The 27,960-nt window shown below is 46.2% G+C and overlaps 1 protein-coding gene and 1 long non-coding RNA gene across 7 annotated transcripts; both read left to right on the forward strand.

Moving 5' to 3' along the window:
• The first annotated feature begins 9,218 nt into the window (after positions 1 to 9,218).
• Positions 9,219 to 16,934, forward strand: LOC114592512 (uncharacterized). Its single transcript, XR_003705465.2, has 4 exons — positions 9,219 to 9,362; positions 13,748 to 13,823; positions 15,194 to 15,310; positions 16,551 to 16,934. It is a non-coding gene; the product is annotated as an uncharacterized LOC114592512 (long non-coding RNA).
• A 3,812-nt stretch (positions 16,935 to 20,746) lies between these two features.
• Positions 20,747 to 27,925, forward strand: LOC114592471 (uncharacterized). Of its 6 annotated transcripts, XM_077923278.1 has the most exons (4): positions 20,902 to 20,919; positions 23,017 to 23,094; positions 23,908 to 24,021; positions 25,570 to 27,925. In XM_077923278.1, exons 3-4 carry the CDS (start codon positions 23,991 to 23,993, stop codon positions 27,126 to 27,128), a joined length of 1,590 nt encoding a protein of 529 aa, XP_077779404.1. In that variant the 5' UTR covers positions 20,902 to 20,919; positions 23,017 to 23,094; positions 23,908 to 23,990; the 3' UTR covers positions 27,129 to 27,925. The 6 variants fall into 6 exon arrangements, 5 of the variants coding, with proteins under 5 accessions (XP_077779402.1, XP_077779403.1, XP_077779404.1 ...); XM_077923276.1 differs by lacking the exon at positions 23,908 to 24,021 and having other exon boundaries at positions 20,747 to 20,919; XR_013391638.1 differs by lacking the exon at positions 25,570 to 27,925 and having other exon boundaries at positions 20,897 to 20,919; positions 23,905 to 25,091.
• Positions 27,926 to 27,960: the final 35 nt, after the last annotated feature.

Genomic DNA, 27,960 nt, shown 5'->3' on the forward strand with positions numbered 1-27,960 from the left:
ATAAAAACTTGTGTTGGACTACTTGGCCGCCCAGGCGACAGGCAACAGATTGCAAGAAGGGGGCTCTTTGTGATTTCCCTGTGGCTCCTATTATGTTAATTGTTTGCTTGGTGGGCTTGGACACTGGCATGGGCAAAACAGAGTGGGCGGCTCCTGTGTCAACCATAAAGGGGATAGTTTGGTTCCCTGTTTGTATTTTGACCATGGGCTCACGGGAACCTAAAGCAGCTGGGCCCGGTCTGTCCTAGTATTCTTCCTCCTCTTTCAGGCTCATCATGCCGGGCTGCCTTTGGGCTGAGGGGTACCAGGGAGGTCCCTGTCCACGTCCTCTACCCCTGCTGGCATTTGTCGATGACCAAGGTCTCAGTTCCTGTCCAGGTCCCCTGGGGGTTGGGCCTGGGGCTCGTTCTCCTCGTCCTCTCCCTCCTAAGTGGGCCTGTGGGCATTCTCCTTTCCAGTGCCCTTCCTGCCGGCAGATGGCGCACTGATTCCTCCCCAGGCGGCCTTGCCCTCCTCCCCGGGCACTTCCTCTTTTCTGAGGGATGGGTGCGGTGGCCTGTAATGCCATCAACTTCTTTGCTTGATACTTCTCCTTTTTCTTTTGTTCCTCTTCTTCCCTCTGATTGTAAGTGGTTTGAGCCAGTTCTAACATCCACTCAAGGGTGTGGCCTATGAACCCCTCGTGTTTTTGAATTTTTCGGCGGACATCGGGCGCTGCCTGAGCTACAAAAGCAGCCTTTACAATAAGGGCGTTGGCAGCCTCATCTGGGTCTACAGGAGTATACTGACGGTAGGCTTCCTTCAGGCGTTCCAGGTAAGCCCCTGGGGCCTCTTCATTCCCCTGCACTACCTCTCTGACCTTCACAAAGTTGGTGGGTTTCCTGGCTGCCCTCCTCATACCATTTAACACGTTCTGGCGGTAGGTAGTGAGGGTTTTCTGGCCATCAGCAGTCTGATAATTCCAATTCGGTGTACTATCAGGGTATCCTGTTATAATGTCTGGATCCGGTGTTCCCTGTGCTCTCATGTGTACTCGAGCTTCAACATGGATTCGCCTAGTTTCTTCTGTGGTTAGCAGCGCATCCATCAAATACTGCACATCATCAAAAGTGGGATTATAGGTTTTAAAAATCCCTTCAAACAATTTTATAATTTTAGCTGGATTCTCCTCAAAGGAGGGATTTTGATTTCTCCAATTACAAACATCTGCACTTGAAAAGGGTATATGCTGGACCGTGTAGGTCCGTGGTGCCTCCGCCCCACCAGGCCCTGGAGGTCCCGGTGGGTCATAAACCCTTCGGAGGGGCATTACTCCGACCCCACCCTTTTTCTGTGCCTCATGGGACTTATGGAAGGCTGCCCTGGTTGCTGCTTCTATCCATTCCTTCTGCCATTTCTTCCCTTGTGTTGAGGAGCATCCTGCTGCAGCCAACACGTGGGGGCTAACATCCACTTTTTCCGCATAGGGTTGTACATACTGTTGCAATCTCAAAGACTGATACTGAGTCCACTCTCTTCCCTTCTTTGCTAACTCAACCAATCCCTTTACAAATTCCTCATCATTCTCTTCTTCCTCTTCTGATTCATCAGCCTTGGGGGGTTCAGGCTGGGGGCTAGCTCCTCCCGGTGCTTGGGGACCTGGGCCTGGGGGAATTGCTAGAGGGGCAGTTGGTGGAGCATAGGGTGGTGGCGGTTTGATGATTCCCCCCTCCTCATCTTCTGGATCTTGTATCACCGGGGGCTTTTCTGCCTTCCCTGCCGGTCGAACTGTACAAATTGTATTTCGTGGGGCGTCGCCTTGGCAGGCTTTCAACCACGGTGGATTCTTTTCTACATTGATTTTCCAAGTAGAAATGTAAGGGATTTGGTCGGGGTGGACATTCAATATGTTCTGATATAATGGGCTGATTAGTTGCAAATCAAAGCTTCCTCCTGATGGCCAATTAGTTTGTGCGGGCCAGTCAACTTCACATAATGTCCTCATTCTCTGTTTTCGCAATTTGATTCCCCAATCATCATGCTTTGTGGCCGCTTTCCAGTTCTTTAAAAAACATTCCAGAGGACTACATTGGCTTGCCCCAGACCCCTTTTTTTTTTTTTTTCAGATACTCCGCACCTAATCCAGTTTGTAAATTCTTTCACACTCCACACGATACAGATTGTGATCTGCCGAGGTCTCCCTGACAGAAAATGCACAACCCTGCAATCGCTCGGCCAAGGGGAACGCTGAGCCCCGACCCACACTTGACAATTCAGTCACTAGAGTATCTTGACATGCACCACACAACATACAAAACACACCAATATAATTCCAACATGTAACACACCAAACACATCAAAATAATTTTCCCTCTGTTCCCCCCCCCTTTTTTTTTTTTTTTTACCAAACCTTACTGGCGGCCCCCCCCCCCTGTTGCCACGGCCAGTTCCTTTCCTGGTAGCACTGTACTGCTGACCAGGTGAGGCTGATCAGGCCTCGCCTTTTCCCTTGGGCCCACGCCCTTTCCCTTACGCCCTTTCCCTTGGGCTTACCGTTTTCCGCTGCGGGTTCCCTCCTGGCCAGTCCTCTTTCCTCCCTCGACCGAGGCCCTTGCTCCGGAGTGGTGTGGCCGGTTCTCCCCACGAATTGGCAGGGTGCGCGCCAGATCCTGCAAACGCCAGTCCAAGCCGTCCGCCTGCGGTCGAGCCTAGCTCTCCCCGGCCCTTCTGGGGCGGGGCGGATTCCCGGTCAGGGAACCAAGCTGTAGCCTGAGCCTCCCCTCTGGCAGGGAATCGATAGCCCGCGTCCCCAGAACCGAAGAGAGAGAGCAAAAAGCACTAGGAGAGATTCTTCTCTGGAGAAAAGAGTTTTATTGCAAATCTGTGCACAGAGACAGTCAGCAGAATATAGTTTCTGAAATCTGACTGTAAAGCAATACGCATCTGCAAGCCTTCTTATACTTTAGAGTATTTACCCACCTCCCAGACCTCCCCCCAAAACTTCCCCAATCAGCTGGCAAGTTTTCAACTTATTCCTTATATGGCACATCTATATTTGCTGGCTAAGGCTGCTAGCTAAGCACTTCCTCTGCTGGTTAAGCATTTTGTCTGCTCAGTAAGCACCCCCTCCCACCTCCTTGTACACGTGTCTTCTTTTGCTAGCTAAGCATTCCCTTCGTATCTTCTTATCTTGCATTACTTAAAGCAGAAGCAAAGCAGGAAACATCTTGCTAGTGGTTTTTAGTTGACAGCAGTTTTTGGCTAGGCAGGGAACGACCTTCTGACCTGTAGCTAACATCAGCAGTTTCAGATAGCTGGTTAGACAGGAAACGGCCTCCTGACCTGTCTGATTTAGACTTTGCAAATAACTGCATTTTTGAGCTTGTGTAACCATCCTAGCAGAGTGCCGGAATTTACTATGTGTAGATAATATTAATGATTAACCGTTCCCCTCTCCCTTCAGTACTGTACATAAATATATAAACCACATGTCTGAAGCAGCACAGGAAGACAGTCCTGAAACCATTTTGACTCCCAAACTGACCAAATAATTCTCTGCAAGGAGGGAGCAGGTGAGGGAACCTTCCCATTGTCCCATCAGACTACCAGGAAAGGCAAGCAGATAAGGCATTATCAGATACAGGGGCGTCTTAGCCATAGAGGCTAGTGGCGCGGGGCTTCTGGCTGTTTCATTTCATTCATTCATTCGATTTATATATCGACCTTCATCACAAGATCTCAGGGCAGTTCACAGGATAAAATACAAGAAAAAAACTTAGTTCTGTGCTTCTTTTAATTTTTATATGTTGAGGTCTATGGAACTCCCTGCCACAATAACTCAGAGATCTACAGTGTGACTTTTCCCACTGCCACCAATTCCCTAATAATTTTTTGTTATGTGGAGTAATTTATTACATCTGAAGGGGCAAAACGGACTAGTGGAATAGCCCCATCTGGGCCCCCGACAGCAATATTTGGGGTCCCCTAAACCCGCAAAACCTTTGTTTGAGGTGGTGGAGAGGCAGTCTGCAGTGTCAGCAAGCTCCGACTCTCACTTTGTCCGGAACAAATTCCAGCAGAGGTTTTGTCCCAGATCCCACAAGCAGGAACACCCCTGTCTGAATCACAAGTCAAGCGTGAGACAGGCAGAAGCCGGTGCCTTTTCCGTGGCACCAGGTGAGAGAAACCAAAAGCCCACAACTAGGGGGACATCTCTTCTTATGGGGCCTCTGGACGCCTTTTCGGTGGCGTCGTGGGCTAAGGAAGGAGTTAGCCAGGGTTGTCCTACATCCAGCTAGGGCTGCCCTCTTTTTTGCTCTTCAAGACACGGCAACCCTAAGTTAGTATGTGGGCCACACTGAATAATCCCTGCCTCCTCCTAAATCAGATGCATCCATCCAGCCTGGTGCTGAGTCCTCTGTTCACTGCCAACGCCACCCCCTCCACAGGCCCAGACAGAGGGGCAGCCATATGGGCCACTTGGCCCGGGCCTCCGATTCCAAAGGGGGCCCAGTCAGCATATTCACAATCGCAGGGGATGCACTGGGGTGAACGCAGAGGCGCAAAGGCGGCGGTGGGCGCATTCCCTGGGACCATGGCTGGCAGCGCGAGAGAAAAGCTTGATTCTCCGTCACCGAAAGAAATTGCCGAACAAATACTAAACTTGAATTTGGAAAACTTTTTTCCAAATCTTCTAATTGAATCACGCATTTTCTTATCATTACCAGCTACAGTGGCCTCCAATGAGATAAGTTTCAATATATTAAAACAAATTAAGTCTTTCTTTCGATCGACAATGGCTCAAGAACGCCTAAATGGTTTAGCAGTGATCAACATGAACCACGATAAGGCGAAGTTGCTTGATTTTTCCTGCGTAAGTCAAGAATTCGCAGAAAAGAAAGCTAGGAAAGCATTTTTAAATGTAAATACTTAAAACAATCCTTTTCCCTATGTATTTTTAAAAAGCACTATTGTATATCTATATTTTCCATTTTGTCTTTATATGCAGATACGGTTCAAGCCTTGAAATAAAATTATTTGTCAGGCTTTTGTGAAAATTATTTATATACTTACTTATTTATAAGACTTCAGTTATCACTAGGGTAAAAAAGGGAGGGGGGCACATTATCTACCTGGCTGGGCCTCTGCCTGGCTCTGCATGGCCCTGCCCCTCCAGCACAGGTACATGATTTCCAGAAATAAATCTGAATGGGTTTGGGGGTTTTTGCCCCACCACTTTCCTCAGGAAAACTCACTGAATTCAGCAGTCAACAGTGGGGTTTCCCAGGAAAAGTGGCAGGACAAAAAAAGGAGAAAAACTGCTCAGATACGTGCCTGAAAAGCACAGACCTTTGCCTACAAATCAGGGAACAAACGAAAGTGTGGGTGAGCCCTCCAGCTAATAAAATGACTCCTCTAATGCCATAACTCTGCTATAACTCTGTGACTGATAAAATAATTCTTACCTGGGAAGCACAGACTCTATCCTAATAACTCCCCTCTCACTCTCTATCTAAAGACAAATCATGAGCTGTCCAGAAAGGAAATCAGTAGTAAAGGGAATGAGGATCAGTATAAATACAAAATCAATAGCAATGCACACTCATGAGGGATAACCTTAGGGTTGTGAGTTTGACCCACCCCACATTGAGCAAAAGATTCCTGCATTGCCGGGGGTCGGACTAGATGAACCGTGTGGTCCCTTTCCAACTCTACAATTCTGTTTCATCCAAATCAAGAGTGACCAAAACTACTTTAAACTTCCATTTCACCTTCCTTTTTCTATCCTGATTTTTCACCTACTGAATTCTGCTAGTCGTTTCTTTTTTCCTTCTTGGCGGAGAGGATTTTTCTTTCATGATGCAGCAGTGCCCTTTGGTGGGCAGAGAAGACAACACTTCTTCATTCTCAGCTGATTTCCCAGAAAAGGCTGAGACCGGCCAGCTGACTCCCTGGTCCTGCCCTGAAAATGCCAGTCAGTCAGAGATGATTAAGAGCCCTTCAGCTGTTGCTCAGAGGTTTCCATAACAACAACAGAGCTGCCAGTCTAGGCCCCTGGCCACTAGGCGGGTGGTTCAGCTTTTCCTAACAGGCACTGTAGCGGGGAACTACACCTGTTGAATATCTCACAGCCACCTTGCCAGGAAAACTACAGATCTGTACGTTGATTTTCAGCATGCAAAAACTTTCTCACTGCAACACACATTACAAGCAGACTTTAGAACTGAGTTGCACACATTCATTTTAAGAAGTTTTACTGCTTTTATCTGTGTGGTAATTGTTTTGTGCAATCTATATCTTATAATACACACTCTTTGAATAAGTGATTTACACATATTTCTAAATATATAAATAAAATAAACAACACATCCATTTCCCATAAAACCGTACGCTAAATACACAAAACGTATGTAAACGTCACAACTTCGGCAATACAGAGAACCAGATGTTAAAAAGTTGCGTTATAAAGGACCCCTGACCATTAGGTCCAGTCGTGGCCGACTCTGAGGTTGCGGCGCTCATCTCGCTCTATAGGCTGAGGGAGCCGACGTACAGCTTCCGGGTCATGTGGCCAGCATGACTAAGCTGCTTCTGGCGAACCAGAGCAGCGCACAGAAACACTGTTTACCTTCCCGCCGGAGTGGTACCTAATTATCTACTTGCACTTTGACGAGCTTTTGAACTGCTAGGTTGGCAGGAGCAAGAACCAAGCAACGGGAGCTCACTCCATCGTGGGAATTCAAACTGCCGACCTTCTGATCAGCAAGTCCTAGGCTCTGTGGTTTAACCCACAGCGCCACCCGCGTCCCTAAAGCTGTGTTATACAGCGTTACAATTCCCAAAGTTCCCTGGGAAGAGGGATTCATTGTTAAACCATTCTGGATTTACAGCCAGTGTGGAGAGAAAAATTTAACACTTTCCTCCTTTCCCGTAGCCCTGAGAAAAATCCACAGACAGGCTGAGCAGTCTGGCTTCATCTTTTCAACAGTGCCCCACACACCCCAGATTATTTTATGGGGTGTGGTGGGATCAGTGAAGCTGTCAGAAGCTCCTCTATAGCTTCTATGCCTAGACCTCCACACACACACAAAAAACCCCTCAGAATGGCATGCTGCCACACCCCCTGGTTTTAAGGTTGAAGGAGAAAGCCCTCTCTTGTATAACAGTTGTCAATCAATAACCATCTGGGGAATTTATCGAGTGCCCGGTTTCATATTTGACGAAACTGCTGAGCTGGAGATGTGTGTATAAATATCAGTTTCCTTATTCTAAGGGTTAAATTGGAGACACTTGTGGGTGTGTGAACATCATCTCCTTGTTCTGGAGCAAACTTGGTATTGCATTTCAAAACAAAGAAACCAGGAAGCAACTTCAACCTGGTCAGGGGAGATCTGGGAGGTGCCAGTTATTTCCACCACATAATAAATTTGATTTGATTTGATTATAGCAGCAGAACGTGAAGAGGCAAGACGCTTCTTACAAGACCTTTCTGGAGGGAAAGGCGAATTTTGATGGACGACCTTAAGGGGGAAAGATGGGATCACACACACAAGCAATCCGGGAGGCAGTTTCAATGTATATGAAGTCCTCTGTGGGGTCCTCGCCCTGTTGGGGGAACTGAGCAGCTCTGCTCCTCCCAGAATAAAATACCCTCCGGCTGTCAGCTTGTAACTGGGGGGTTGACAGAGGCACCCATTGTGGAAGTGCCAAAGGAACCCCCATGTTTAGCCACACAATGACCCTGTGAGACGGACTTCGCTGAGAGGTGGAGGCAACTGGCTCCCGATTTCCATAGGACACAGCTTTACATGGTGTTTGGGCCACCTAGCCTCGCCAGATGTTTCAGCCATCAACACCTGGAGGACATCCACAGGTTTCCCCACCCCCTGGCCTAGCCTACATTCGCTGGGACGGATGAGGAGTTGGGGTCCAAGACTTCTTACGGAGGGCACGAGGTTGGCAAAGGCTGGAGTGTGCTGCTGCTGCGCCAGCTGCTAACCAGATTCTTGGGCAAAAGATCTTGCTCCATGACCCGTGATCACTTAAGGGGTCACCAGTCCACGAATGCTTCTGTGTCGTAATGCATTTGTCGAAACTGATCTGTAGAAGATGTAACTTGAAAAAAGAGACATTGCACATGTTATGTATTGAGGTTCTCACCCTGGCCACCAGGAATATCGTGTATGTAGTTTTCACTCAGGTCCGCGTCAGTTATTTTAGGTGGGAAACCCTGGGTTGTTGTTGCTACAATGTTGACAGCCGGCTGCCTATAAAAGCAGGCCGGCTGAGCTGTTTGCTGTTCAGTTCTGTCCAGCTTAAAAATAAAGAGCTGCTTTGGAGAAATCGCTGTGTCGTCTGCTATGTCTACCCACTATTCAACAGCACATACTATTCACAGTACATGTGAAAAGGATCTAGGAGTCTTGGTTGACCACAAACTTGACATGAGCCAACAGTGTGACGCGGCAGCTAAAAATGCCAATGCAATTCTGGGCTGCATCAATAGGAGTATAGCATCCAGATCAAGGGAAGTAATAGTGCCACTGTATTCTGCTCTGGTCAGACCTCACCTGGAGTACTGTGTCCAGTTCTGGGCACCACAGTTCAAGAAGGACACTGACAAACTGGAACGTGTCCAGAAGAGGGCAACCAAAATGGTCAAAGGCCTGGAAACGATGCCTTATGAGGAAGGGCTAAGGGAGCTGGGCATGTTTAGCCTGGAGAAGAGGAGGTTAAGGGGTGATATGATAGCCATGTTCAAATATATAAAAGGATGTCATATAGAGGAGGGAGAAAGGTTGTTTTCTGCTGCTCCAGAGAAGCGGACACAGAGCAATGGATCCAAACTACAAGAAAGAAGATTCCACCTAAACATTAGGAAGAACTTCCTGACAGTAAGAGCTGTTCGACAGTGGAATTTGCTGCCAAGGAGTGTGGTGGAGTCTCCTTCTTTGGAGGTCTTTAAGCAGAGGCTTGACAACCATATGTCAGGAGTGCTCTGATGGTGTTTCCTGCTTGGCAGGGGGTTGGACTCGATGGCCCTTCTGGTCTCTTCCAACTCTATGATTCTATGATTCTACTTTTGCAAACCAATAAATCTGTAATAATATGTATGTTAAACATACGGTATAGCTTTGGGGGGGGGCGTGGAACGCCCCCTGGTGTTCAAAGGGGAGAGGCTCGTGAATCGCTTATTTGTTCTTGCATGATTTCCTGGAATTAGCTTTTTTTAAAAAAGGGGGTGGGAAGAATGTTATCTCGGTTCCCGTTCCCTCCCTCTCCAAAACCCAGCAATAGGAAAACCAACAGAGAAAGGAGAGCGAAGCAGCTGCAGGGAGCTGCTTCCTTAGCAAGCTCATCTTATTTTGCAGTGCTTAGATAAGGTAAGAATTGAACAGCTTTGAAAACTGGAGGGTGGCTGGCATAATCCAAGACCAGGGAGAAGAGTCGGTGGAAGAAGATTGGAAGAAATTTAAAGATTATTTACAGAAACATTAAAATTAATGAATGTTAGAAGGATGTTGGAATGAAGCTATGTGGTTTTAGCAGAAATGTTATAAAGGATTAAGTAAAAATAGACTGTTAATTGGTGAAAGGAGGGAAAGTAAAGTGAGATTATATCAAGATAAATTATAGGACAAAAACTGGGAAAGATGGAAAGAATTTGCTGAAATAGCTAACCGAACTAGAATACAAAAAAGGGAGGTCTGAGGAGGAAACAAGCAAATGAAAGATAAATTATGGGAATGTTCGTTGTGTTTTTATTTGTTTCTATTTTTCTGTGTTTTTTTCTTTTTCCTTTTTGTTTTTGCTTAATTTGGTGTTTTCTCTTTTTTCTTTTTGTAACCCTTAAAACTTTTCCACCTGGAGATAATAATAATAATAATAATAATAATAATAATAATAAATTTTATTTATACCCCACCCTCCCCGGGCTCAGGGCAGCTAACAACCAATAATAAAAACAAGTTGAATTAATACAACTTAAAAACAAGATTAAAATACAACATTAAAACATTAAAATGCAGCCTCATCACAGGAGGAGAAAGGAAAAAAGAAAGAGGGGGAGGGAATCAAATTGACTCCAAGCCAAAGGCCAGGACTACCACTCCCATCATCCGTTTCTGAGGCAGAGGAGGATTAAGAGATGGTGAAAGAGGATTCTCCCAGCGTGGCTCAGATGATTCTTCCCATTTAACTTTCCGAAATGAAGGTTTCGTGGCTGCCTGATCCCTTGCCTGAGAAAGCGATGGAGCTTCACACAGTATCCCATCCCCCGCATGCCTCTTTATTTTTATTTTGTTGCAATTGTTCTTATTGATTTTCATATTATATATTTATACATTCTTACAATACAGTGGTACCTCGGGTTAAGTACTTAATTCGTTCCAGAGGTCAGTTCTTAACCTGAAACTCTTCTTAACCTGAAGCACCAGTTTAGCTAATGGGGCCTCCCGCACAATTCCTGTTCTCATCCTGAAGCAAAGTTCTTAACCCGAGGTAATATTTCTGGGTTAGCGGAGTCTGAAACCCGAAGCGTATGTAACCCGAGGTACCACTGTATTAGTAATCTAAAACTCACAGGATTACCACTTCCCTCTAACCCTCTTCTGGTTTTCTTGTTTCCACACTATAATATTTACACACTGATTTATATCGGCATACTGTTCATATCTATGCATAGTTCTTTCTACAACCTCATATAGAATGCTCCATCATTTATATGTTGCATGCAGTGGATGTTTTAGTTGGTTTGATTCCATTTGTGAATCACTTCCCATGTAATATCTCCATGCAGTTTCTGTCTAGAGAGATGGAAATGCTTCCTTTAAAAGAACTGGGAGGGAGATTGTGGGACTCTGAACAGCAACGGCAGACACCGAGGTGCGAAATGTTGGCGCAGATCTGTTTTCAGGGAGTTTCCTGCTGTTGGAGCCACCGAAGGCCGGCTCTCAAAAAGTGGTTTGCTTGCTTGTTTCAGTCTGGCTGAGCTCAGGGAGAAAATGGCCACTGCTTATGTGTTGCAAAATGGCCGTCCTTTTGCCATAACAATTTCAAAGTCTGTGTGCTGCACAGAAGCATCTCTCTGGAATATTCCAATAGTCCAGCTGTGGTCAAGAAGCTAGATCTACCCTTGTTGCTGGAGGATTACTTACTTTTGTCTGCTTGGTATTCTTGTAGAACTACCCCCCCCAATAAAACCCCTCCAAATCATTGAGAGTACAGTGGTACCTTGGGATGCGAACGGGATCCGTTCTGGAGCCCCGTTCGCATCCTGAATAGAACGTAAGACGCCACGGCGCATGTGTGTGGGTTGCGTTTTGCCACTTCCGCTCATATGCGTGACGTTATTTTGAGCGTCTGTGCATGCGCGAATGGCGAAACCCGGAAGTAACGCGCTCCGTTACTTCTGGGTTGCTGCAGAGCGCAACCCGAAAGCACTCAACCTGAAGCACATTCAACCCGAGGTATGACTGTAGAATTGTTTAGTTTATAGATGCATACCTTGACTTTCAGTTATCTCCAGAATGGATTATTACAGATCATTTATTTCATTCCATTTCTGAATTGTTTCCTGATTAATGTTGTAGCAGGAACCCCCCCCACCCCAATCATTCTGTTTACACACACACACACTCACATACTACATACGCCACATTTCTGTTATAAATTCATAGAAAATCAACCATACATCGGATTTGCACTGTTCCATTTTATTTTACTCCATATGACAAGAACTATCAAAGGGGGGTGGCTTTGTCCTGGTCAGCCATAATCCCTTCACTGTCTCAGCACATCTGCAGGAGCCCTGCCCAGATGATCCCAGACAGAAGACAATCAAGATCATAAAGAACTTGCATATGGGAGTGGATTCAGCATGGACTGAAACAAAGGACAATGATCAGATCTTCCCTCTGGGGGCAGGAAACTGCAAACTCCCCTTTGTCTCCTGGAAGTGACTCATAGGGAGGGGGGAAAGGAGGAACCAGCCAGGTGACAAGACACTCAGGTTACCACCAACTCCTCCCTCAACCCCTCCTTTCTGTAATGTATGCATGATGTTTCTGGGGGTGGGCTTGACCTAGAGGAGGGGAATTTCAAAAGTCTTTATAAGACCTTGCACACTATTTTTCTGGGTCTTTCCTCTCTCCTGCAAGTGAGGGGAACACCCTGTTGCAACAGTTCAATAAAGGCCAAGCCTACAGGCTGCTGTTTTGCTCCAAGTAATCCTGGTTGGTGTCTTTGTTTTGTCCAAGGGAGCCCTCGGATTTTTCCGGTAACAATGTCTGGGAGTGATTCAACAAGAAAAGCAACTCCAAGCATACAGTGGTATCTCTGGTTATGAACTTAATTCATTCCAGAGGTCCGTTCTCAACCTGAAACTGTTCTTAACCTAAGGTACCACTTTAGCTAATGGGGCCTCCCGCTGCCGCCACGCCGCCGCCACACGATTTCTGTTCTCATCCTGGGGCAAAGTACTTAACCCGAGATGCTACTTCCGGGTTAGCGGAGTCTGTAACCCGAAGTGTTTGTAACCCGAGGTGTTTGTAACCCGAGGTACCACTGTACAATAAAAAAATCCTATATAATCCAAAATAATACTGTACAAACAAGAAAGAAAAACAAAACATACCAAAAAAAGGAAAACAAAATAAAAAACAAGTCAAAAAAGCATACATCTACAAATAAAACCATATAATCATTCTAATCTAATCAATGATTGTAATTTTTGTTATGATTTTGCATTGAAAATAAAATAATTTTTTAAAAAATCCTATATAAAATAATTTAAAATCCAATACAGATATGAACTAGTAATCAATCAAGAGTGGAATACAAAGCAACTAAGGCATAATAATAATAATAATAATAATAATAATAATAATAATAATAATAATAATAATAATAATAATAATATGCCCTTTCTCATGTTGCCACCCTCCAGACCTCTTGTGCAGGAGGCACACGAAGAAGGGCCTCAGAAGATGATCTCAGGGTCTGGGTAGATTCATATGGAAATAAATCTCCTACAAATGTATACATTGGTACCTTGGTTCTCAAACTTAATCTGTTCCAGAAGCCCATTCCAAAACTAAAGCGTTCCGAAACCAAGGCACACTTTCCCATAGAAAGTAATGCAAAAAGGATTAATCCATTTCAGACTTTTAAAAACAACCCCTAAAACAGCAATTTAACATGAATTTTATTATCTAACGAGACCATTGATCCATAAAATGAAAGCAATAATCAATGTACTACTGTACTATAAAATAAATAAGACAGTATTGTAGATGATAAAAATTAAAATCATAACAAAAATTACAAACATTGATTAGATTAGAATGATGATATGGTTTTATTTGTAGATGTATGCTTTTTTTTCTTACCTGTACTGGTGACGGTCATTGTTTAGATGGTGGGCTTTTATCCATTTCCGCAGTCACACAATCAATCAATCAATCAGTAGTTGAACTGGGTTCCACACAGTCACAAAAACAAATTAATCAAAAAAGCCTCAAAAACAAAAATGCCAAACTTAATCTGTTCCGGAAGTTGGTTTGACTTCCGAAATGTTCAAAAACCAAGGCACAGCTTCTTGATTGGTGCAGGTGCCCCGCAAACAATAGCCGACAGCTGCATCGGACGTTCAGCTTCTGAAAAACGTTCAAAAACCGAACACTTACTTCCAGGTTTTCGGTGTTTGAGTACCAAGGTACCACTGTGCATGCTTCGTTTGTCATGAGCTAACTTGCAATGTTCTCTCCAGGGAGCAGCGAGGAGGTTACTAAATTTCTCAGTTGCTGACAAAATGAGTGAGAATATGAAAATCATGGTAATTTTAGGTGAGTCCCTCAAAAGATGCTGCATGGACAATTCAGGCAGCTTCTGTTTTATTTTGTTATCTTCAAAACATTTCTATTGTAATGGGTTTGATGTGTTTAATTAAAACCTGTGTGTCAGGGGAAACGAAATGGGTATTGTATTATTTATTTAAATTTGTATACTATCCTATACCAGTAGATCTCAGGGCGGTTCACAATATATTAAAAAACACCACAAAACACGCAATAAAAAGAACAAAGACAATCCAATAACTCTCCCCCGCCCAACACATTTAAAAGGGCACCCAATGCCGAAAGCAGGTGTAAGAACTAATTAAGTTATATACACTTCCTGGGTTGTGATTTAGGGTTGTAATCCTAGGGAATCCACAAATAGACTCATTTCCTTGCGAGGTGACAGTCTTGAGGAGCATAAGAGTTTAGGAAGCCCAAAGCCTCATAATGGCTAGGAGTGAATAGAGGCGAAAAGACTAATCCACTTGCAGGGAATTTCCGTGGGGGTAAAAACCATTAGCAAAAGCAAAGGATCCAATGGGGAGGAAAGGAATCTCAACTAAATCATCCATGACAGATGGCCTCCCGATCTCTGCTTAAATACCATAACCTGAGGGAAACCATTCTGCTGTCAAACAGCTATTACTGTCAGAAACATTTTCCGTATGGCTAGCTGGAATCTCCTTTCTTGTAACTCGAAGCCATGAGTTCCAGTCCTACCACCCCAGAGAAAACCCCAAGGTGTGGGGAAGCCTGCTTTTAGTAAAAGGTAAAGGGACCCCTAACCTTTAAGTATTAAGTCCAGTTGCGGACAACTGGGGTTGCAGCGCTCATTTCGCTTTACTGGCCAAGGGAGCCAGCATTTGCAGACAGCTTCCGGGTCATGTGGCCAGCATGACTGAGCCACTTCTGGTGAACCAGAGCAGCGCACGGAAACACCGTTTACCTTCCTGCTGGAATAGTACCTATTTATCTACTTGCACTTTGACGTGCTTCCAAACTGCTAGGTTGGCAGGAGCAGGGACCGAGCAACGGGAGCTCACCCCGTCGCGGGGATTCGAACAGCCGACCTTCTGATTGGCAAGCCCTAGGCTCTGTGGTTTAGACCACAGCACCACCCACACCCCTTCTGCTTTTAGTGCTTGGTTTCTAAACCGTTTAGGGCTTTGTATGCGAGGACAAACACCTAGCAGTATCCCTGTCTCTGAAAGTACCGTCTGCTTTTTGAGACCACAGAAACCTACTGGATGCCATCAGCTTCAGGGGAGTTATTTCGCATGCCCCTCAGTCCCCATACCTTCAGCTTGTTAACAGGCCTAATGGGTCAGGGATATATTTAGTTGCAGTGCTTGGTGACCTGCGCTTTCTCTTTGCAGGTTCCACAGTAAAGGGCCTCGGCATCGTAATACCGGCAGCCGTTGTTCCGTGTGTGTGCGCTGCCGCTGTGGTGATCACTATTGCCTGTGTCGCTGAAAGGGTCATCAATAAACCCAGTAAGCCAAGCACCCATGTTTTCATCAGCCCAGTCTATCACAAAGATCCTGTCAGTGGGGTTTTTTAGGGATGGGACAGGCCTGGCAAAAGTGACTTCTGCATACGTTTTCATCGTGCCTCTCGACACCAAAGTTAACAGTGGCACTTTTAGGCCTGAGCCCCGGACTCTGCAACCCTAGACGCAAGGGGCAACTGACAACACAGTGGTTGGTGCATGTGTGTCGTGCCGGGGAAAAGACTTGGTCTCGTTTACACATGCCAGAGCTGACACTGGGTGAGAAGGACAGGGCTTCACCTTCTTCTCCCGGTACGCCCCACGGAGGACCTTAAGGTCCATAAATAGCAACACCCTTGTGGTCTCGGGCCCTAAGGAAGTTAGATTAGCCTCAACCAGAGCCAGGGCCTTTTCAGCACTGGCTCCGGCCTGGTGGAACGCTCTGCCTCATGAGACCAGGGCCCTGCAGGATCTGATTTCTTTCCGCAGGGCCTGTAAGACAGAGTTGTTCCGCCTGGCCTTTGGCTTGGAGCCAATTTGATTCCCTCCCCCTTTTCTTTTTCCTTTCTCCTCCTGTGATGAGGCTGCATTTTAATATTTTAATGTTTCAATATTTTAATGTTGTATTTTAATCTTGTTTTTAAGTTGTATTCATTCAACTTGTTTTTATTATTGCTTGTTAGCCGCCCTGAGCCCGGCCTTGGCTGGGGAGGGATGGGTATAAATTATTATTATTATTATTATTATTATTATTATTATTATTATTATTATTATTATTAAACACCACCCAGCTTTGCTTCCTAGGTTATCAAAGTTAGGCTGTTGCTGCAGGTGAAAAAAGAGTCGTCTGAAAGCCCCAGCTATAAGTGCAAATTAAAACCAGCTAAAATTTGGTATAGTTTATGTAAGCTAGAGGTGACAGGTGAACACCAGTTCCTGAAAAACCACAGGGCAGAATGCTCCTATGCTCCTATGCTTCACCTGAAAACACAACCCCATAGTCTCCTTTGACTGGAATTAACCATCCAGGGGTCCTTTACCTTCTACCTTTACTACCCAGGAAAACAATGGCAAGGACTCCATCTGTGCCCATTTTCATTTACCCAGTCCCTCTGAGAAAAAGTTTGTTCCCGTAGATTCGTGGGTCCTGAAGAAGTTCCGAGGGGACTTCCTCTCCTAAAACCTGCTTCCTCTTCTAAAACCAGGACTTAATCTCTCCTTGTTTCTCTGCTGTTTCTTTGCAGATAATGAATGAGCATGAAAGAATGAAGCTGAACCCGAGCGAGTTGCTCCTTGTCACATTGTGTGTCTTTGCCCAAGGAAACTAAGCACAAATAAATCATTCAGTTGGATGTATTCCGTGTGACTCGCTTATTTTGCTTATACAACCAATCAGCCGCAATCCAGTGACACACTTTGGCAATACCAGGCTCGGGATTTAATGATCCGAACAGCCCCCATCTGTTTTCCAATGACAATACGTGTCCCTTGATTCGTTTCAAAATGTGTCACACCAGCCTTCTTGCATTGGGGGGGCCTTCCTGGCTGACCTTAGTCCCACAACCGAAGAGCCCATTTATATGACTGCTTTGATTATAGCGCAATAAATAAACTGCATATAAACCACACTTAAAGTTTTGGTTTCTTCTCTGCAGGTGACATTAGAGAGGCAAGGAAGGAGTCCAGTTAAGGCTGAAGATGTTTGTCTCCCACAGACAGAAGAGTTATGCATGCTCAGCGCAAAAAATGGGAGACTTCAGCTAGGGTTAATTAAAAGCAAAGCTGCTGAATCTGTTCATTTATTTGGTCTTTTGCTGCAACGGGGTTCCTACTCCCAGCTGTCAAAGGAAGAGAGACTCTCAAACACGGTAGCATCTTTTTGTTGTTGTTGTTTAGTCGTTTAGTCGTGTCCAACTCTTCGTGACCCCATGGACCAGAGCACGCCAGGCACCCCTGTCTTCCACTGCCTCCCGCAGTTTGGTCAGACTCATGTTTGTAGCTTCGAGGACACTGTCCAACCATCTCGTCCTCTGTCGCCCCCTTCTCCTTGTGCCCTCCATCTTTCCCAGCATCAGTGTCTTTTCCAGGGAGTCTTCTCTTCTCATGAGGTGGCCAAAGTACTGGAGCCTCAGCTTCACGATCTGTCCTTCCAGTGAGCACTCAGGTCTGATTTCCTTAAGAATGGATGCATTTGATCTTCTTGCCGTCCATGGGACTCTCAAGAGTCTTCTCCAGCACCGTAATTCAAAAGCATCAATTCTTCGGCGATCAGCCTTCTTTATGGTCCAGCTCTCACTTCCATACATCACTACTGGGAAGACCATAGCTTTAACTATACGGACCTTTGTTGGCAAGGTGACATCTCTACTTCTCAAGATGCTGTCTAGGCCTGTCATTGCCCTTCTCCCAAGAAGCAGGCGTCTTTTAATTTCGTGGCTGCTGTCACCATCTGCAGTGATCATGGCGCCCAAGAAAGTAAAATCTCTCACTGCCTCCATTTCTTCCCCTTCTATTGGCCAGGAGGTGATGGGAGCAGTGGCCATGATCTTCGTTTTTTTGATGTTGAGCTTCAGACCATATTTTGCGCTCTCCTCTTTGTGGTGCAGCTCAAGTACCAAAATGCCTTGGGCCAGTCCTGATTCCTTTGCATGGATTTTATTCGCTGTCAACATTCAACAGCCTTGCCGCCTCTATGCAAAAGAGGCTTTTGATGGTGCAGCAGTGCCCTCTGCTGTCCAAAAGGGAAATGGCAACTTCTTCGCTCTCACCTGATTTCCCAGAAAAGGCAGGGAGCGTTATATATGGAAAGGAAATCCCCGAAAAGGCCGGCCAGCTGCCTCCTGAACCAGCAGCCAATAACTTTGTTTAATTGCTGGCAGCATTTCAAAGCCTGCTTCCGGCCACAAGGGACTCCCCAGAGAGCTAGCCAGTTGTACAGAAAATAAATTCTTACAACATTTGGAGTAGTTAAACCGCTTTCTAAAAAAAATAGCTGCAGCACAGGGCTGTCTGAGCTCCAACCCAAACACAGGGTTGTGGTGGCTGTTTTTAAAGCTGCGGCATAAGATCAGATTGGTGCTGGGTGGGGAGAGCTCAAAGGCAGATGTGACAGGAAAGCGAACTCAGATAAGAAGCTTCATCTCAAGCCAGCTGGTAAAATAATAAGGAAGGGGGAGAAAGAGGCATTTGATGAGGCCAGGAGACAAAGTCCAGCACCTATTATTATTATTATTATTATTCCCCGCCCATCTGGGTGGGTTTCCCCAGCCACTCTGGGCAGCTTCCAGCACATATAAAAACATCATAAAACATTAAAAGCTTCCTGATACAGGGCTGCCTTCAGATGTCTTCTAAAAGTTCTCTTCTGCAGCTCTGGGAAGATTTTCAGCTACAATTCGGAGCCACAGTGTTGGAGGTCTCCCAGAGGGCATCTCTTCCAGCCCCCTGCTCGATGCAGGACATACAAAGCACGCTTGTTCTCTCCCACTCCGGAGGGTAGGAATTGAACCCATGGCTTCAAGCTACAAGAAATAAGATTACGACTAAACATCAGAAAAAACTTTCTGACAGTAAGAGCTCTTTGAACGGGAGGTGGTGGACTTTCCTTCCTCGGGGATTTTTAAGCAGAGGTTGGGTGGCCATCTGTCATGGATGCTTCTCTGAAAGAAGATTTATTGCTCAGATAAGCCTGGCGTCCGGCCCGCTTTCGTTGCGCAATCTCTTGCCAGGCCTCTGCATTCCAAAGTCCACATTCCGATGCTCTGAGCAAAAGCAAAGATCAGCAGCGGTAAGAGAAAGCTTCAAAAAACTCCAGTGCATGCTTCAGTGTGCTTAAATAAAGTCCACTTGGGATCTTAGCAGCTAAAAGCAGTTTTATTTACAGCAGACTGTGAAAACAGGTCCACTCTCCTCAAAAGCGAAAGTAGAGAGAGACAAAGGGTCAGTAAACTCTGAGCTGTTTAACCCGGTAAGCTCAGGTTCTCCTCACAGCTTCAGTTGAGATTCCTGCAATGCAGGGGGTTGGACTAGATGACCCTGGGGGTCCCTTTCCAACTCTACGGTGTTGTAAACAAAATCTGCCCTTTTTCCGTTATGGGGTATCCAAGGGCCTGTATAGAGTCCTTACGTGGGTTCCCTATCAGTAGGAGAAAATAACAGAGGCCAGAGAATATTGAGAAGGAAAGCAGCTAGTAAGCCTGATCTTTATTAAAGTTGTTGCAACAGGGTGCTCCCCTCACAAGCAGGAGGACCCAGAACCTAAGTGTGCCTGCCCTTATATAGACATTTTAAATTGCCCGCCCTGGAGTCCAAGACCACCCCCCAGATACATCATACCTACATCAGAGAAAAGGCGGTCTACAACAGAAATCTGAGTGCTTTGATTATCTCCTGTCTGGCAGGTTACCTGTTAATGGTCACTTGACTGGATTACCTGGGGAGCCTGGCTAGTCTTTTGTAATGATAAATACTTAGTTCCTGAGCCAGGTTATAGGCTCACCCTATTCATACACAGACATACCCTTAAGACAGGATTTGTGAACGAAAAGACAATGGGGAGGCTTTTCAATTTTCCTTCGACTTTGCAGAGAAATATTTGAGGTCAATTTGGGAGGGACAAAATAGTTTCAGGACTTTTTCTGTGGGGTTTCAGACATGTGGTTTATATATACAGTTATGAACATTTATAAAATTCTTATAACAACACTTCTATGATTCTACAGCTCTCTGGTCTGCGCTTTAGGACCTCCAAGGAGGGGGAAGTCCAATGTCCCTGTGAATCATTGGATTCGGTATCAAACCACTCCATACCCTCAAGACAACATTAAACATTAAAAAAAGCACTTCCCCATACAGGGCTGCCTTGAGATGTCTGCCAATTATTTATGTCCTTAGCTTGCGGGTGGTGTAACGCCATACCCTCCAACATTTATCTGATGAAAATAGGGACATCCTAAGGAAAGAAAGCGGGACGCGGGTGGCACTGTGGGTTAAACCACACAGCCTAGAACTTGCCGATCAGAAGGTCGTCGGTTCGAATCCCCGAGACGGGGTGAGCTCCCGTTGCTCGGTCCCTGCTCCTGCCAACCTAGCAGTTCGAAAGCACGTCAAAGTGCAAGTAGATAAATAGGTACCACTCCAGTGGGAAGGTAAACGGCATTTCCATGCACTGCTCTGGTTCGCCAGAAGCAGCTTAGTCATGCTGGCCACATGACCTGGAAACTCTACGGACAAATGCCGGCTCCCTCGGCCAATAAAGCGAGATGAGCGCCGCAACCCCAGAGTCGGTCACAACTGGACCTAATGGTCAGGGGTCTCTTTACCTTTACTTTAAGGAAAGAAATCAGAAACCTGAAAATCTGGGGCTGTCCCTGGAAAATAGGGGCACTTGGAGGGTCTGATCTGCGTGTGTGTGAGAAAGACACACAGCTGTGATTTCTTGGGGGGGACCTTGAAGGCAGCTCCTGCCAACTCAGTCCTCCAAAGAACTTAGGAACTGAGCTGTGGTTCCTAGAGAGGCAGGAAGTTTTCCCCACGTGTGGGAGTGAGGGTGGAATTGCAAGACAATGGTCCCTTCGCCTCCTTTCGCATCCCAGGGAAAGGAAGACAGGCCAGGTGAGATTCAGCAGGAGGGAGAGAGGGAAGGAAGGAAGGAAGGAAGGGTGTGTTTATGCAGAAAAAGACAAGACCCCCCCAAAAAATGAATAACTTGGGAGGACTGGGCGACACTGGAGGGATGGATTGGGAGGGGCAGGAGGGAACGGGGAGAATTTTCCCTTTTTGCAGAGAAATGGAAAGTCTAACTCCTCTCTTAGACTCGCAGGTGGCGGGAGGGGGTCGTGATCTGTGCAATCCGAAAGGGGATCCAAATATCTGTCAAGATTCCATTGCACGATCCCCTTTGAAGCAACAGCCCCGCCTCCCCGCCCGTCATTCATTCGCGTGGGGAATGTGTGGGTTGGGGGAAAGAAGAGGGTGCCTGGGAATCAGCCCTGCTTGCGAGGTGGGGGGAGAGAGGGAGGTGAAAAAGACTCCCCTCCCAAAAAAAAAAGACTCCGAGCTCCTCCAGCTGCAAAGGGGGTCTGCCCTCCAAGCCCCGCTCCCGCATTGCATTGTCTTCCTGCCCTCCCTTCTCATTCAGATCTCCCTCCACTAACCCCGGGCCAGAAGATGGGAGGACTGCAGAATCATGCCATTTGTAGAGTTGGAAGGGACCCCCGAAGGGCATCTAGTCCAGCCCCGCTGCGATGCAAGAATCCCTCCCAGATGATTTGTTGAAATACTTGCTTTCCCTCTCCCAGGGATAGGCTGGCTCAGACCCGCTAGGAAAGAGAGTTCGGATCTGGTGCGCTTTGCACCTAGAATCATAGTATGGTAATTATTATTATTATTATTATTATTATTATTATTATTATTATTATTATTTATACCCCGCCCTTCCCAGTTCAGTGCCTGGCGTTCTCTGGTCCATGGGGTCACGAAGAGTTGGACATGACTAAACGACTAAACAACAACAAGCGTGTTCAGGGGTCTCTCTTCCTTTGATGGTTGGAAGTAATAATAATAATAATAATAATAATAATAAATAATATTTTTTAATTTATACCCCGCTCTTCCCAGTTCAGAAAACTGGGCTCAGGGCGGCTAACAACAAATTTAAAATACTCAATTGATGCAACAAAAAAACAGCATAAAATACAGTATAAAACGTGAATAACAATAAATTCAGAATTCAAAAATCAATTTAGGGGCTAAATTAGTCCTACTTGGGCCAGTGAGGAGAAAAGGGGAGAATTAGCTGTGGGATCCCATAGTGGGCAATCTTCATAAAAAGGGAAGGAAGCGGAATAAAAGATCAGGCTAAGTTCAAATTGAAAGCCAGGCGGAATAGCTCTGTCTTACAGGCCCTGCGGAAGGAAGTTAAATCCTGCAGGGCCCTGGTCTCATGGGACAGAGCATTCCACCAGGTCGGAGCCATCACCGAGAAGGCCCTGGCCCTGGTGGAGGATAATCTGACTTCCTTAGGGCCCGGGACCTCTAAACTATGGTTATTCATGGACCTTAAGGTCCTCTGCGGGGCAGACCAGGTAGAGTTGGTAGGCAACCCCAGGGGTCATCTAGTCCAACCCCCTGCAATGCAGGAATCTCAGCTGAAGCATCTGTGACAAATGAGCTGGGATAGCTCAGTCAGTAGAACATGGGACTCTTAATCTCAGGGTTTTGGGTTTGAGCCCCACATTGGGTGAAATATTCCTGCATTGCAGGGGGTTGGACTAGATTACCCTTGGGGTCCCTTCCAGTTCTACTGTTCTATGATTCTATGAACCTCTGCTTCAAAACCTCCAAGGAAGGAGAGTCCACCAGCTCCTGAGGAAGACTGTCCCACTGCCGAACAGCTCTTACTGTCAGAAAGTTCTTCCTGATGTTGAGTCGGAATCTCCTTTCGTGTAACTTAACTCCATTGGTACAGATCCTGCCCTCCAGAGCAGGAGAACACCTGCTTAGCTTTTATGCCTGTGGCTTGCTTTTCCTTGCGTCTGGGAGTGCTCCCTAGCCTTCACCAAACTGGTGCTCTCCAGATTGTGGCTGGACTACAACTCCCATCAGCCCCAGCCATCATCACAAATGGTGAAAGGCGATGGGAGCTGTAGTCCAGCCACACCTGGCAAGGAAACTGGCATAGGATTCATGCTTCCTCCGTCTCCCCCACAGCCACTGTGATGCCATCAGAGGTCCCACCTAGATCATCTCTTCTTTGGGCTGAAGCGCAAAATCCAGCCGACGCCTCAGGTAAGGGAAGGGACTCGTGGGGAGAGATGGAGGAGGCAGCTGGGGGCCTTCCTTCTGGGTCACGATGTGTTCGTATGCAGGGAGGGGTTCAGGAACTGACAGAATATTCCTCTTTCTGTTCACATTTGGCGCTGCAAACGCTTCCCCTTTCCCATCTGCAGGATCAGCCTTGACCATTTCATTTTTTAGTTATTATTTAATTAATTTTCCAAAAAACAAAAAAATACAGAAGAAACAAAAAGTAAAAAAAGATAAAGAAATAGAAATACAGAAATATTAAAAAAAAAAAAACACAGACCAAACCAAACATTCCCCCCCCTGGTTGAATCTGGTTGTAAGAATCCAGTTGCTGCATTCTTCATAAGCCTCCACACTATTGGGAAAAATACAATACAATGCAATATAATGCAATTACAGTGGTACCTCTGGATGCGAGCGGGATCCGTTCCGGAGCCCCGTTCGCATCACGAGCAGAACGGAACCCGCGTGTGCGCGGGTCATGATTCACCACATCTGCGCATGCGCATGACGTCATTCTGAGTGTCTGCGCATGCATGAGTGGCGAAACCCGGAAGTAACCCGTTCCGTTAATTCCGGGTCACCGCAGAACGCAACCTGAAAAGATTTAACCCGAAGCGACTTTATCCCGAGGTATGACTGTACAATACAAGACTCTCTCAGCAGCTTTGTGAGTTTCCCCCTGCTTGGCTTATGGGTGTGTCTTGCTTATTCATTGTCCACTGTTCAAAGCGGGAGCAGTGGTACACGTGGAGGAAACTACCTTGAATGAAGAATCCTCCTTTCTTTCAGCAGAGAAGAAGGTGACTGCGTATTTCGCCAAGGGGGAGTAAAATCTCCCGGATCCAGGCCACAGAGCTTTGTACTAGGAAGCCACGATGGAGAGTTGTGGGAATCTGGACTCTGTGGGTAAAGATCTCTTTGGCTGATTGAGGTTGGAGAGGGGGAACTCCTGTTCTGAGTACCGTATTTTTCTCTCTATTACACGCAGATTTTTTCTCCTAAAAAGGAAGGGGAAATGTCTGTGCGTGTTATGGAGCGAATGTGTGTGGGGGGGGTCCCTGGAGCCGATTAGGGGAGCGCAGGAACAAAAATCAGCAAAAATCAACCGTGCGTTGTGTCGGAGAGGGAAACCTGAAAAGAGGAAGTGGTTGCTTTCCTGCATTCTGCCTCAGGGTCTTACTGCCCACCCTCCTCTGTTTCGTTGCTGTGTTTGCTCAAACGGAACAAAGAGCAGGCAAATCCCCTCCCCTCCAGGCAAGCAGAGGGGAAAGCAGAGGTCTTTCCTTCTAATTCCTCTCCGTGCTCCTCGCAGGCAGCCAGAAAACATGCAGGAGGAGAGAGAAAGCTGGCTTCGGTTTGTGGAAACTTTTGCCTTTCTTTCTTCCCTCCCGTAAAATCCCTCTCCTGCTTTCTTAGCCAGCTGCTTCTCTGCACACCGCTCTCTTGTCCCTTCTGTGTTTTTCCTTCACTCCCCACTTAAAATGTAGTTACAAAGCATGGATCCACATGGATCCTCAGGATCTTTGCATTGGGCCACCCCAAATTCACCATCAGATCACATAGCAGCCTGCCCCCCTAAAATCACACACCCACTGTTGCCTGGGGCTGCAATGGTGCAAAAATGTGGTTAAAAAGCATGGATCCACATGGATCCTCAGGATCTTTGCATTGGGCCACCCCAAATTCACCATCAGATCACATAGCAGCCTGCCCCCCAAAAATCACACACCCACTGTTGCCTGGGGCTGCAATGGTGCAAAAATGTGGTTAAAAAGCATGGATCCACATGGATCCTCAGGATCTTTGCATTGAGCTACCCCAAATTCACCATCAGATCACATGTCTGTGGCCACAGCATGAAGCACAAAAATGATACATCCACTGTTTCATTCAGAATTTTTTTCCTTGTTTTCCTCCTCTAAAAACGATGTGCGTGTTATGGTCAGGTGTGTGTTATAGAGCGAAAAATACGGTATTTGCCACCACAATGGAGGGGTCCCAGCATGGAACATAGTGCATCTGGCTGTTAACCAGAAGGTTGGTGGTTCGAGCCCTGGGAGGGATGGCTATGAACAGTATTAATGCATCACTGGGGTTGGGCTAGATGACCATTGGGATCCCTTCCATGATTCTATAAAATATTTTTACCAGTAAATAAACTGGTTTTATTCTTTTGTTATTATTATTTTGCTTTCAAATAGTGCACCTGGTAAGCACCAGGGCTTGGGCATTGTAGTGAACTTTGGAATAAAGCTTTTGGAAATAATCATGCAAAATGTTGCAGAGGAATACAGCTGAGTGCCTGTTGTAAGCTAGATTTCAGTAGCGTGCACAGAGAAGAATGGGGAAAATGTTGAAACGGTTGTCATTAGAGAAATGGCTAATTTGACTCAGTCCCCCGATGAGATTTCTGCCTTGAATTCCTAACATGAAGTTTTTCTTTTCTGCATGCAGGCCTCAGACAGAAGGACAGTGAGAATTCTGTGGAGCCATCTGAGGTGTCATCAGAAACGGCCAAGCATTCAGTGGGGAAGGAGCTTGGTATTCAAAGGGGATGGAAAAAGCACATGGGGAACCAACCAAAGGCAGGGAGGAAGAGATTCTCTGCTTCTCAGGGTGCCAGTGTCCACAAACTCCTAATCCCACAGGCAGATCAGAAAGGAAATAAAAAAGAAAAATGCCCGGAGTGTGGGAAAACATTCAAAGATAAATCAAACTTGAGCAGGCATTGTAGAACCCACACAGGGGAGAAACCATACGAGTGCCTGGAATGTGGAAAGAGCTTTGGTCACAGTCACCATCTTACCGTTCATCAGAGAACTCACACTGGGGAGAAACCCTATAAATGCACACAGTGCGGAAAAGCCTTCAGCGATAGCGGAAGCCTCACTACCCATGAAAGAATTCATACAGGGGAGAAACCATACAAGTGTACGGACTGCGGAAAGAGCTTCAGCAACAGTGGAAGTCTTCATACACACAGAAGGACTCACACGGGCGAAAAACCGTATAAGTGCCTGGAATGTGGAAAGAACTTCATCCACAGCGGAAGCCTTCATGCGCATCAGAGAATCCACACAAGGGAGAAAATGTACGCATGTGTGGACTGCGGGAAGTGTTTTGCTTCCGGCAGCCCCTTTAACACACATCCCGAAACCCACACAGAGGAGAAACCTTATAAATGTGTGGCGTGTAGAAAGAGGTTCATCAGTAGCGGAAGCCTTAATTCTCTGCAAATAATTCACTCAGGGGAGAAACCATATGAGTGTGTTGTGTGTGGGAAAAGCTTCATTGACGGCAAAAGTCTGACTGCGCATGAAATAACTCACACGGGGGGAAAGCCATATAAGTGCCTGGAGTGCGGGAAAAGCTTCCGCCAAAGCTATAATCTTACGTCACATCAGAAAACTCACACCGGGGCGAAACCTTATAAATGCATGGCGTGTGGGAAAAGCTTCAGTCGTAGTGGGAGCCTTCTTTCCCATCAGAGAACCCACACGGGAGAGAAGCCCTATAAGTGCATGGAGTGTGGAAAGAGCTTCATTGAGAGCCAGCAGCTTACTTTACATCAAAGAACTCACACAGGAGAGAGGCCCTATAAATGTGCGGAGTGTGGGAAGACCTTCAGCACGAGCGGAAGCCTTAACAGACACCAAACGACTCACACAGGGGAGAAGCCCTTTCAATGTGCTGAGTGTGGGAAGAATTTCGGCCAGAGGACACACCTGACGAAACATGAAAGAACGCACACGGGTGAGAAGCCCTACAAATGTGCGGAGTGCGGGAAAAGTTTCAGCACGGGCGGAAGCCTTCACAGACATCAGACGACCCACACAGGGGAGAAACCTTTCGAATGCGCGGAATGTGGGAAAAGCTTCAGTCGTCGAGGGAATCTCAGTACACATCAGAGAACCCACACAGGGGCAAAGCGAGGTAAACATGTGGAATGTGAGAAAAGCTTCAGTGCGAGTGGCAGCCTTACCTCGTATCAGTGGATCAGTGAAGATGGTTAGCTGTATCTGGTATAAATGTCTGTATTGATGTGCATTTGTTAGTTTCAAGAATGAGGGTAGCCGTGAGGGGCAAGACTTTTCTGGCACCTGAAAGACTGAAACCAATTTATTGAGGCATAAGCTTTTATGGCCTAAAGTTCACATCATCAGTGACATGGTTTTATCTCGGTCAGGAGGCACTCCCCCAATTTGTGCACATACACCCCTCAATTTTTGTGGGGGTTCCATTCCAGGTCATCAGGCATGTTAACAGTGCACAGGTAAGCCCACCACACCCAGTTGCACCCACTTCTAAAATGGTATACACCTGCTTTGAACAGGTGGTCTGTGTGTGTGGTTTGGGAGCTGCACGGTCAGGGAAAAAACAATGCTGCCCAGGGTTGTAATGACTGCAGAGAGAATAACTGGGTGCACTCTTCCCACCTTGGATCAAATCTATGCTTCCAGGTGCTATAAGAAAGCTGCAGAGATAGCGCAGGATAGTGTACACACCGGAAATGATCTCTTTCAGCTTCTGCCTTCTGGAAGAAGGTACAGGGTTATAAAGACTAGGACTAGCCGCCTGAGAAACAGTTTCTATCCAAATGCGATTTTGGTTTTAAATGCAGTGTAAGGAGTCTCTATGGGAGTATATTGTATTTTAAAAATGGGGTATCAAGAGTTTTTAGGGGGCTAACCAGGTTGGGATAGCTGGGATAGCAGGCTTGTTGGTTTTGAATGTCTTATGTAGATTTTTTTTCCCAATTTTGTTGTTCTGTATGGGACAATGACAGTAAAGATTATCGTATCGTATCAAATGGGGTGTTGCCTGTATACACATGTGGGTGTACAA

The sequence above is a fragment of the Podarcis muralis genome, chromosome 2, assembly GCF_964188315.1.
Source record: "Podarcis muralis chromosome 2, rPodMur119.hap1.1, whole genome shotgun sequence".
NCBI classification, from domain to species: domain Eukaryota; kingdom Metazoa; phylum Chordata; class Lepidosauria; order Squamata; family Lacertidae; genus Podarcis; species Podarcis muralis.